The sequence below is a fragment of the Xenopus tropicalis genome, chromosome 3, assembly GCF_000004195.4.
Source record: "Xenopus tropicalis strain Nigerian chromosome 3, UCB_Xtro_10.0, whole genome shotgun sequence".
Classification (NCBI taxonomy): Eukaryota; Metazoa; Chordata; class Amphibia; order Anura; family Pipidae; genus Xenopus; species Xenopus tropicalis.
Window position 1 is genome coordinate 59,127,364 of NC_030679.2, and position 12,988 is coordinate 59,140,351.

General features: G+C 36.6%; 1 protein-coding gene across 1 annotated transcript; it reads left to right on the forward strand.

Annotated features, from left to right (window-relative positions):
- Positions 1-1,762: 1,762 nt before the first annotated feature.
- LOC100493461 (cathepsin E) lies at positions 1,763-11,197 on the forward strand. Its single transcript, XM_002938510.4, has 9 exons — positions 1,763-1,914; positions 2,390-2,567; positions 5,118-5,235; positions 5,360-5,478; positions 5,632-5,831; positions 7,046-7,168; positions 7,556-7,700; positions 8,013-8,111; positions 9,708-11,197. Exons 1-9 carry the CDS (start codon positions 1,859-1,861, stop codon positions 9,876-9,878), a joined length of 1,209 nt encoding a protein of 402 aa, XP_002938556.2. The 5' UTR covers positions 1,763-1,858; the 3' UTR covers positions 9,879-11,197.
- The last annotated feature ends 1,791 nt before the right edge of the window (positions 11,198-12,988 follow it).

Genomic DNA, 12,988 nt, shown 5'->3' on the forward strand with positions numbered 1-12,988 from the left:
TGAAATTTCCAAATAAGACCGGTAGGTGCATTATTCATAGATTATAGATTTTGGCAATATAGACTACAGGCTTTATATTCTTTGTATATTAATATTCACTGCACAGTATGCTAAGGTTTTATTTATTATAAATTAAAATGATAAAGACTAGCATACTACTGTACTGTGTTACTTTTAACAGTATTGTTGTTCTTCATCTGAGATGATACCATATAAGGAGAACTATACAATACTTGAATTAATCAGCATATGTCCTTCTGGATCTTCACATTAAAAATGCTCCTATTGGCTACTCATATTTATAAGATTAGACATGAATACTGGATTCATAGTAGCAATATTTTTTCCAAAGTATTCTAAAATCCAGTGGCATGTTACATATATTCTTAGATGTTAGCTGTACTTGTCTTTACAACTACTGTCTGCAAAATATTACATATTCTATTACTTTAGAAATTTTAAATGAAAGAGACTTTAAAAGGCTTGGGTGCCCCTGCCCCCTATTTCACTAGAATAGATCCTAATAGTCACTGCTTCCTTATGCAGAACTTTTATATGGCCTTTTTTTTTTATAAAGTCCTTTAGACCTACATCTCTTTAGCCTTCCAGGTTTTTCTCTAGCATATAACACTGCTTCCCATATCCTGTTGCAGATGGAGTTGGTTGGTCTCTGGGTTCTGTTAGACCCCTTACCTATACCTTTAAATGGTGTGTGAGGGATTTGCCTAGAGGGGCAGTGGAGTGGGAATAGATCAAGAAATAGTCAGGAAAGTCCCTTGTAAGAGTTTGTTGTTAAATTATATGGTACTGTCTTCAAAGTGTCTGAAACACAAATGTCAGCCACTGAAGAACAGTGATTGCCAGCCTAATGTAAAGACAGAGAGAAGCCATAAAAACTACTATTCTGCAGCAACAAAAAGCTGGAACACAGTATTCTGGCACTTCAGATAGGATCTTAGAAAAAGGAGTCCATTCATCCTCATTATGTTTGTGAGCCATGAGAGTCAGATTAATTTTGTGATCCAGTATTCTGAATAAGTTAAAAAAAAATGTTTAATGATTACTGTGACTTTCAAATACATTTATTCAGATCTCCTACTGCTCCCTTCTTCTTCCAAGCAAGTGAATTTGTAAATGAAATATATACATATCACCCTGATATGGCAGCTACTAAAAGAAATGCAGAGGCAGTATCAGTGTGCAAAACAAACACACCCTGATTTACAAATTACCGTATGAGATTGTATCTATGAGACCAAGGGAACCACTTTATTCTATTACTTTCTGCACTTTAACATGTTTGCACAGTGGAGAAAAAGCATTAAAAAGAAGCTGCACCATATATCTATTGTTCTAATTCGTGAGTAAATAATTTTGTGTTATATTTGGAGGCTGGCAATATTCTCATGTGGAGTAGGTTTTAAGGCTTTTTCTCTAAGGATATAGGTAATCTTTCTATATAATTTCACTGAGCTTGGTATAAACACAATCATAGATGCACACTGATGCTTCTTTGCTGAGTCTAGACAAGGTCTAAAAAAAGAGCTGCCGCATGAATATTATACTTCCATCATTAAGTATTTTTACTAAAGAAAAAAAGATAGTATGCATCAAAATGTTCTACATAGAGATAGCTTTTACATATTATAATTCTTATTTGGAGAATATTCTCTTCTTTCAATAAAAAATATTTTCCCAAGTGCTGGATAATGGCTTTCTACAATTCTCAGAATATGTCATCACTATGTTCGGCCAGTGACCTGCTCTGACTGACCTGAGTTCACAATGACCTTAGGAAATATACAAAAGGAAATGCAACAGAAACAGTATCTTAATTAAATCTGCTCTTCCAAAAGCTATGAAGGTGCTGTTGATACTTGTGGGATGTATCCAACTAGCAACACCCCTGGAACGGTAAGTTGGATTCAACATCAACATATATAACCATACCAAATAGCTTGTATATGAACTCTGGTAGGGAGTTCAAGTACTATTGTATTAATTGTACTATAAATGTTTGATCCAAATAAAGCATTATGTTATTTAGCCAGTGTAATTATTGTTATGCATTTCATGGGTTGTTTAAAAAGTACATTAATTCTGATGTAAAGTAAATGTTTGATTATTACTGGCGATTTCTCTGCTTTGAATGCATATAGTCACTTTGTACTTATACCCCCAATGAACTGGCAACCAGCTCTTTTTAAGTTTTTCAGCTATTTTATTAGCTGTACCCATTGTAGATTTCCTCTGTTATAAACAGTAATGCCATTTTACTTGCTGTTGTACAAAAAGCAAATCACCATTTGTGAACCTCATTAATGTTTTTAAAATGATCCTGTATAGTTTATTTTATGAATCACTTCTTTTCAATTTCCATATGCTGTAGGGTCCCTCTGGTGAAATTCAAATCAATACGGAGTCACCTTTGGCAAAGGGATGAACTGAATGAATTTTGGTTGCACCACCAACCTCACATCTTTGCTCGCAAATACACTCAGTGTTTCCCCCCTCCCTATTCCTTAGCAGCTGGGACTACTACAGAATATCTTGTTGATTACATGAATGTAAGTGCAATATATGTCATTATGAATTAGTTGACTATCTCTCCATACTAAATGATTTAACATTGGGGCGGGCACACACTATGATAATCAATAATCCTGCCTTGCTACTGTAGTGAATGCATCTGTTGTGGTTTTTATGAAGGATATGAAGATAAATAAGGGAGTATGTTAAAAAAAATACAGAAAATTTAAAAATAGTCTTGTTAAAAAATAAAGTGATAAGAATATAAAATGCTCCCTGCAGAAACAGCTATAACATATTTTATTACATCTTCAGTTATGAGGAAGAAAACCCTAGTTTCCAAGCCTACCCTATTTTCTCTACTTAATAAATAGTCAATACATTTTAGATTCTGTTGCAGTTTCTTCTTTCAGTGATTTATTCCACTTTTTTGTCTTTTACTTCATCGTAAGGGGCCTAGTAAGGTAGGAATGATGTATAGAAATTGGAAAAGGCTTCCAGAGCAAACCACCGTGTAAATGTTGTACTTAACATTCTACAATGCCGAAGTATTAATTGTTGTATAAAAAAAAGATTAAGCTCTTAGAAGAAATCCTTTTAATGGTGGTATCGTTTTTGAGCAAGGGAGATTTAGCCCCTTCTGCTCATTCACTTGTTTGCCAACATCCTGCATCTGTGTAACTTGGAGTTATAACTAAAGCTATTGAAATTAATTTGCCTTTTGAATGGTTACCAGAATGCACACACTATTATCACAGGCTTTACTGCAGGGATCCCCAAACTTTATCCTCATGAACCACATTCAAAAAAGAGTTGGGGAGCAACACAAGCATGAAAAATGTTTTGAAGGGTGCCAAATAAGGGATTTGATTGGCTATTTGGTAGCCCCTATGTGGACTGTCATCCTACAAGGGGTTCTGTTTTGAGCCTTGACTCCAGGAATTAGCATAAGCTTTAAGGCCACTGGGAGCAATATCCATGTTGTTCACGAACCACTGGTGTAAAGAAGCATTTCAGTGTGAAAATGAAAATAGATAGACTGCCCCCCAAAAAATGTTTTCAATACAGTTAGTTAGGCAAAAATGTAATCTTTAAAGGCTGGAGTGGGCCCCTCAAGTCACCGATTGAGTACTGACTTCTAACAGCTTTTATGTCTATAATGTTAGATATCTGCTCACTCCAGCCTTTATAGATTACATTTTTGCCTAACTAACTATATTGCAAATATTTTTTATTATCTGCAGTCTATTTTATTTCATTCTTACCCTGAACTGTTCCTTTAAGGCAAATAAGAAGTGGCTTTAGATTTTCTTTGCATTCTTTTAAATTAACTAGAAGTGAAGTGGGAATCGTGAGCAAAGGAGTGACATTGGTGGAGGTATATTTAATTCAGTCCCTTTAGTAGAGGCTTGCACAGCAGCAGTTTTCATATCTGAGCTCTCAAATGAAATGTACAACTCAGTACACCTGCTGCATCTTTAAGCTTCCATTTCAGGATCTTTTTTCTCCCTTTGTTTAAAAAGACACTTGAGAAAGGAGTTATGCACAAAAAACATTTAATCTAGGGCAGGAGAATTGCCGAGAGGGAGCCATTGTGTGATTCCTCCAAGTTAACCCGCTGTGCATGTAATTCAACACAATTCACTAAAAACTACTATACACGCATTAGGTTTTGTGACACTAATCTTGACTAAAATGGGGACAAAATCTCTTTCCATTGTTTAATCTTATGAGTTTTTAAACGTATTCATTGTATAATTATAAAATATAATGCATATTTACCTACTGGAAAACAATGGAAGCAGGAATATAAAAATTAAGCAACCACTTTTTTAAAAAATGTTTTTAAAGTATTTCCAGCAGTTTGAATTTTATCCCATTTATTAACAGTTTTTTTAACTGAATGTTAAAAAAATAAAACTACTGATACTTGTTCCAAAATGTTTAAAAAAATCACTGACAAAGTGACTAGCTAATTTCATGCCATATTTTAGCTCTTCCCATCTCCATGATATACTGTAACAGTCTGTAAATGTGTCACTGCACTTTCCCTGACTACTGTGGCTTAATCTTTACATTAAGGTTCATGGGGGCTAGAAACTGAGTGTTCAACAAAACACCCTGAATCTCTCTGTATGCCGCTGCCCTCAGCTTGCTGCATTTCATTTTTGTTTTTTTGGATGATTTCCTTTCCTTTTATTTAGAGCCTTGCAGTGGGGAATCCCACTGTGTCTCACCTTACACACCAAAATATATTATTCCTACACTTGTTGAGAACTCCACCTTTGTTATACTGTATGATCTTTGGTCTGTGTCCCCCTAACAAGTGATTTGGGTGATCATTGCACCACAGTTGATCAGTCAAATGGGAAAAACAGGTTAGCCAAGACCAGTTTGTATTATGTAACGGTTTATCAGTTTACTTGGCATTGCACGTGCCTTCACTTCCACTTAAACGTCAGTGCAATTTGCGTATCTATGATGGTGGTCAGGTTGTGCAAGTCTCTACGAGTCTCTGTGACAGCAAGCTTGAAAAACAAAATCTCTCCCTTGTAGTTATTTATGTTACAAATACTATTTCTTGGCAGGCTCAGTACTATGGTGAGATCAGTGTTGGGACTCCACCTCAGAACTTCAGTGTGGTGTTTGATACAGGCTCTTCCAATTTCTGGGTCCCATCCTCTTATTGCCTGAGTGAGGCATGCCGTAAGAACTGATGTTTGTTATTATAGCTTACACCATTTACCTAGTTGCTACAATTCATCCTGTAAGCTTACATGTCTTCTCCAATGCCTCACAATGTTTTTCTCCATGCATCTCTATCATATAGAAGTACATGAGAGATTTAAATCCTTTGAGTCCACTTCCTATGAACATGGCGGGAGACCATTTTCTATTCACTATGGCACTGGGCAACTTGTCGGTGTTACTGGCAGAGACACCCTGAGAGTAAGTAGTTGCCAAGGCGTTACCATTGCCAGAAGAGCTTAGAAATCTCATATGGGTGATTGAGAAATGGAGTTTTAATACATTAACCGAAGTGACTGGTATGCAAAAAGCAATCAGCTGTATTTGTCATGTGAGTGTATTTGTTCCCTGCAGATCAGTAATATGTCCATTGAAGGACAGGACTTTGGAGAGTCAATCTTAGAGCCTGGCAGGACATTTGTTTTGGCGCAGTTTGATGGTGTGTTGGGCCTAGGATACCCCTCACTTGCTGTTGCTGGAGCTGTACCAGTATTCGACCGGATAGTAAATCAAAAACTAGTAGAGCAACAATTATTTTCTTTCCATTTGAACAGGTTGGTATTTTGGTATAAATACTTTCCTTTAAATTTCAAAAATGAAAGAATTTCAAATTAGCTGGCAAAATAACAATATATAAGATAGATGTGGCAGTTATGACAGTATGTAGGACACTGTATAATATCTATGGGGCAGGGACCACCTTCCTTCTGTGTCTCATAACATGTGCCACTTACAGGGCTTCTTCACTTTTACACCTTTTTGGTATGATGTAGACAATGATATTTTTAGACAATTTAGACTTAGTTTTTAATTTTTTTTGCATTTTTTTAACTTTTTATTCAGAGGCTTTACATTTTGGAATTTTAATAGCTAACTTGTTGCTAGGGTCTAATTTAAATAAGAGACTGGAATATAAATAGAAGAGGGCCTGCCTGAATAGAAAGATTAGTAATAAAATGTAACAATAACATTGTAGCCTTACATAACAATAGTTTTTTGACTGCTGGCATCAGTGACCTCCGACTGAAAGCTGAGTAATGCAGAAGAGCAAAGCAAATCATTTAAAACCATGAAGACCAAATGTGAAGTTACTAAGAACAGGACATTCTATAACATACTAAAAATTAACTCAAAGGTGAACTGTTTCTTTAAAAGGAATCTCCACTCAAATATTGTTTTTATATAATGAAAGCAAATGTGATGTTAAGCACCTTTCCCAAATACATTAATTAAACGATGGTTTACATCTATTTGTAATTGCTATTAAAAGCAGTATCTATTTGGCTGTTTATACAGTATTCTCTGCACTGCTGGTTCCGACTTCAACGACTTGTTCTTCTGATTACTGCTAGTTAGAAAATAAAAACAATCTTTTTGGTTTCTATTGGCAAATATATAAGTGCAGTTTATGACCTATGTTAGTAAATCAAGAGCGCTTTGACCATTGTATAACAGAACATTGTACACCGAGACTGCTTAAAATGGCAAATCATTTAAGTAAGTAAGTATAGCTAATGATGTATTTCCTTTAATTATAATAGGAAATATAATAATTTTAGGCATTTAAATTGGATTATAAATACTTCTTTTTTATTTACCTTTTCATTTTTGCTCTCTTTCTATTTATCAGGTGGCATACAGTAGGTGCTGCCTTTAGCTACACTGCTGCTTAGCCCTGAGTGTAAACTTGTGAAAGGCTAGTGAAATTCTCTCTTGGCTATCTCTCCACATGTCATATACAGATATGCTTCTTTTAATTCTTTTCCAGGGACTATGATTCTGAATATGGTGGAGAGCTGATATTTGGTGGGATAGACCACTCTTTGTATAAAGGTCAAATTCACTGGATTCCCCTTACAGAAAAGGGTTACTGGCAAATAAGGCTTGATAAGTAAGTTTCGCTTAAAAGGGTTGTTAATTCTATTTTAACTGTGCAGCATCTACATAACAGAAAGAAATGCCCTTTATTGGAGGAAGTTCACTTTTGCTTAACCTGTGTTGGTTTATGCAGGTTTACAACTAATACAACAGGGCTCATTTATAAAGTGGGCAAACTTGCACATGGTCAGTAACCCATAGCAGCCAATCAATGTTTTTTTCAGCTAACTGCATGTTGAACAATAAAAGCAAACATTTTATTAGTTGCCATGGGTTACTGCCCAGGTGCAAATTTGCCCACTCTGTATAAATATAATATTCTGCTTCTATTCCTTGCAGATGAGGTCAATAACATGTTATTATCAATATTATTATTCTTTTTTTTTTACACATTTCATAGTGTTAAAGTTGACGGAGAAGCAATGTTTTGCCAAAGTAGCTGTCAAGTGATTGTTGACTCAGGCACATCCCTAATCACTGGGCCAAAGGCGGAGATCAAAAAATTGCAGGAGCTCCTAGGAGCAACACCTACATTATTTGGTGAGGTAAATACAATCATGTGCACATTTACCCTTTAGATATGTTACAGCCATGAATGGATCAAGCTAAAGCCCTCTATCCAGCTGGTTGAACCCTATGTGCTCTGTGGGAATACATCAAACGGGGACACATGGCCTCCTTTGCGCATTGACAAAGAATCTTAGTATATAGATATATAATAATGGTTGTGCTCCTGTATTCTTTATGGATTCTGATGCATACTACAATCCTGCCATGAAACTCATACTTACCAATAGCTAAGCATCCAGATGATTACTGGCCTTTTTTTTCACCTAGATTATTTTTTTATTTTATAGTACATCTTAGACTGCAGTCGTGTATCCAGCCTTCCAAGGGTTACATTTACCATTGGACAGAGGGACTATACATTGACTCCTGAGCAGTATACAATAAAGGTATGATAAGCTACATGTGGTTTTTGTGGATCCCTGTGGTAATGGGTTGGCAAAGTTCTTTTTACACAATTTACTGTATATGAGAGTAAACAAGCCCCAATGCCTATTTTATTTGTTTTGTTTTCATATTTTAGGCACTTAACCTTGGCCTGTGACTACCTATTGTAATTGCTTTTTCATATTTGCAGCTGTGAAATGGCAGGGCTAAAACCTGAAGCCATTCAAATAATTACAATAATAAATAAATAAATATAAATAATATTATGGTACTGAGGCCCTAAGAGATATGTCATGTTGTCTCATAATCATCATGTATTTGAGTTACATAATTTGGTGGAAAGAAAATACCAACTGTTCATTAAGTTCATCCCTTCCATGTGATCCCTGACCCACATAAGAAAAGAAAGAAACTTTACACCTATATCTGCCATTACATATATAAGATTACCACACACACAGGGGCTTAATGCAAAAAGAAAAAAGTGTTTATTGAAAAAAGTTGGACTTATTTCTTTGCATTAAGCCCCTGTGCGTGCGGTACTCTTTCTATACAATTTTTAACCTGCACCCAAGGCATTTGAACATGTGAAGGGTGTGCTCCTCTCTGTCTATTATATATATATATATATATATATATATATATATATATACACACTCATACGTTTATATGCATACATACATGTAGCCAGAGCCTTATTTATGTATAAGCACTTAAACACTCAAAGGCCCATACCTAGGAGGGTAGCTTTAAGGGGGCGGCCATCGTATGCCCATATATAATGGAGATGAAAACATTAATAAAAATGAAAAATTCCCCTATCTAGAACAGGGGAGGCAGGGGGTATCCCATCTGGGCTATCAGTGCATGTGCCAATGGCCAAAATGAAGGGGGCTTTTGGGTCTGGTACTTTGGCAACATGGACAGAATACGCAGCCCTGACTATGGCCAAGGAGATTACTATATACCTGAATGCTTTGACTGTCCAAAAAAGACATTGAAGACCCTCTTAACATAATGAAGGGAATTTGCCATTACCAATATCTTCCAGCGTAATTGAAAATTCTGTTCCTCAAGTCTAAAAGGGTGGCTTCTTGCCCTGGTCTATTTTTAATGTTGCATGTCTATCCATTATCATGTCCCCTTGTTAGCACATCTCCAGTGAAAACAAACTCAACTTTGATTTGAATTGTACAGTACTTTCTATGCCCACCTCCAGGTCATTAATAGACAGTTAAAAAGCAAAGGACCAAGGGTTGACCCCTGCGGTACTCCACTAACAACACTGACCCAATTAGAAAATTTTCCATTTACCACCACTCTTTGTTTTCTATCCAAGTACAAATATTATGTTCTAGGCCAATATTCCTCAATGTTATCATTAACTTTCTGTGAGGTACTGTATCATATACTTTAGCAAAATCTAATTAGATGACATCCACTGCCATTCCAGGAACCATCAATTTAAGAAAGAATTGGTATTGAGATATTGTATTTACAACAGAGTTATCAATTGTCAGTTATCCCAATAACCTGTTCTATCATGGCGTCTCTGTTTAAAGTGCAGCTATATTGTAATACAATTTTACTTTTTGCAGGAACGGTCACAGAAATCAGACTTTTGCTTGACTGGATTCCAGGCCATGGATATTTCTACAAAAGATGGACCTCTTTGGATTCTAGGGGATATATTTATGTCCAAGTTTTACAGTGTGTTTGACCGTGAACATGACAGAATTGGATTAGCAAAATCTTGCAAAAAGAAATAATGAATATTCCATGAAATCTTTCCAATCTGAAGCAAGTTCTCATCCAAGTTCCAACTGCAAATAGGGAATGATCAAATTGTCAGGAAGCTTTTGTTCGACAAATAGGTGTGGTGTATATCAAGTATACATCTAGACTATATATCTAGATATATAGTATATATGTTATTGATGCTTTAACACCGAAAAAGAAACTTTTCAATGAGCAAACCCAGGAAATCAGTATTGTAACAAAAATGGCAGTTTCAAAGGATCACATTGTTTTAAAGGAAAATTACTACTTACTTTCAATTCTATCACCTAATCGGTAGGGTATAAATGTTAGTTAGTTTCACAGTCAATATATGATATATACTTAAGCCGTTTTCATTTCAGTTTTCCTTAGATAGTATTTGCAAAGCTAGGGTTGCCACCAGTCCAATTTTGAACTGTACAGCCTAGTTCTGAAGGAGCTGTCTGGTTTAAATCCTCTTGCCTAGTTTCTTCAGGTTGAAAAATCTGGCAAAATCCCCAGAGTATGTGACATTATAGCACTGCCCTCACCATCACAACCCGCCCACAAATGTCACCAGCCCTTTCCTGACGTCACCAACCAACCGACTGACATCACTGGCCCTCTCCCCTTGTCCAGATATTGATTGGGACAAAGCTGGCAACCCTACGCAAAATGAATATGTATTTCTGGCACACAAATGAATTTACTGAATAAGCTGCCAGCAAGGTAGCAGGAGTAGTGGAAATTCTATTTAACTATGTGATATTGATGAAACTGCTATTTGTCACACGTTTATTCATATTCTTATGCATTCTTTATACACATTTACAGTACTGTGTTTTAATGCATAGTGACTACTGCCCATGTAGTGCCTGCAAAAGAAGTTTACATACATTTTGGGGTGTTTCAGGTTAGACAGTTTTCTACATTCTACATTCTGTCATTCTTGTATTATACTTGATTCTTATTGTTTGATAGCTGAGTGTGCCATATTGTCTACACACAGAGTTAAATGGCTAGTAAATTATTTTAAGTAATCACCCAACCTCACATTGGATGAGGGGGCCTAGCCCCCCTTTTAGGTTGGGACAGACCGCCACTTGGAACAGAAAAACAGGACCCATCCTTTACCTATTGTTATCCTATTTGGATTATTGTCCTATGTAAATCTTATTCCCTATCATCATCTTGTCACCACGATCGTCTATGTTAGTCCACAATTCGTAATTATTTGGGATCTAAAAGACCTTTATATGTTTTATTTACTGCATTGCTCAGGGCAAAACATCTGTAAGGTAAAAAACTATACTTTTTTGTCAATTGGTCAGCTTATGGGCCCATCATTTAATCTGGTTATTTACATGAAAGCACAATTTGAACCTTCACCCACACACCCTCAGCTCTCCAATCGTTACTCACCGCTCGGTGCACAATGCTCAGAGGGATCGGCACCCTCTCCACAGACTCCAAGCAAACAAAAAGCAACGGCACTCAAGAGCTTCATACGGGACTCTGCCCTTAAAATTCTTTATTGCGGAACATGCAACGTTTCGAGGCAAAGACCGCCCCTTTGTCAAGCTCTTGAGTGCCGTTGCTTTTTGTTTATTTACATGAAAGGCCACAAAGCCAGCTCTTTTGGATTTTTAATTTATTTATTTGCTGTTATTTATATAACTCCAATTTACATTGTTCTTTACAGCAATTATACATTATTCCCATCAGGCCCTAATGGAGTTTGCATTCTAAGGTCCCTATCACATATGGGTAAGTTTAATCAGGAGCCAATTAACTTGCATGTAGGGTTTTGGAGTGTGGGAAGAAAACAGAGCACCCAGAGGAAACCTACACAGACATAGGGAGAATATACAAAGTCGCTGCAGAAAATGCGCTGAGAAAGATCGTTCCAACCCTCCACTGATGTTCAGGGCTGAATCGTCAGATACAGTATGGAGGTAGAAACAATACGATTTCTTCCTCCTTCTGCCGATTCAGCCCTGAATATAAATTTTGCTCGGACGCCATTGCAAAATCTTTTAACCCGCCCGATGGGTGAGTTGTCCAATATCTGCAGCCTTCTGCGATATCGGTCGCCTCGCCAAGTTGCCATACACGCACCGAATATCATATGAAACAAGGTTCCGTATGATTTCATCGGTGCGTGTATGGCCAGCTTTAATCTTCCCATATACTGAGTCAATGGAAAAGGGGGAATTGCTTCCTAGGATGCACAGTTTTGCAAAATAAATGAGGTCTGTCAATACATATTCCCTACCAGGACAGCCTGTTTGTTTTATAATTTAGCTCAAACACAGGGAAACAAAATGAGTATTTGAAATGTTCAGATCAGACACATTTCAAGATTTGAGTTACATGTCCCTTGTTTGTAGGTTCAAGTTACAAAAAGAGAACAGATGCCATTCAACATGGCACTGGCATTGAAAATGCCTACCCAAGGCTAATATCTCAGATATCTGTCACTTTGCTAGAATGTGTGTCTTTTCATATTTGCACTGTTTTTCTAGCTATAATCTTAATGTTATAATGTTTCTGGTATCACACACAACTGTTTTAACAGTGCAAGGCTAAGGGCACGCAGAGTATTGGCTTTGATGCTCTTGGCCTGGTTTTTTTGCATTAGCTCCATTGCCCAGCTCCCTTGAACTGCGCTTAAATGTACAGCATTCATTTGCCTGAATACATGAAAACAGGCATTTTCGGGCTGACTTCTGCTCTGCTGAATGTGCCTGTGTGTGCGTGGAAGCTGTAGATTTTAACTGCAGATCGACAGAGCTGGGGAAGGGAGCAGATCTGAAAAAAACATGCAGGCTGAGAACAGCCAAGCCAATGCTCTGTGTGCCCTTAGCCCAAAGATATTTAGGCTTCCATCCTAAAGAACATTTTGTAATGAGTAAACTGATATAAAAACAGGTATTTAATTATGTCAGTGGCATGTAAAAATCACTGCAAGTTTCTTTCCAATTTATTCATTCATTGTCTGTGTGTAGCTAGCCAAACTTTTGTGGGTTCAACTAGTAGATTTATATCTGTAAATTTCCTTTTCACAGTTAGTTTTTGAAGCCAGATATGATCTCAACTGTAAATCTAAAATATGTTTGCC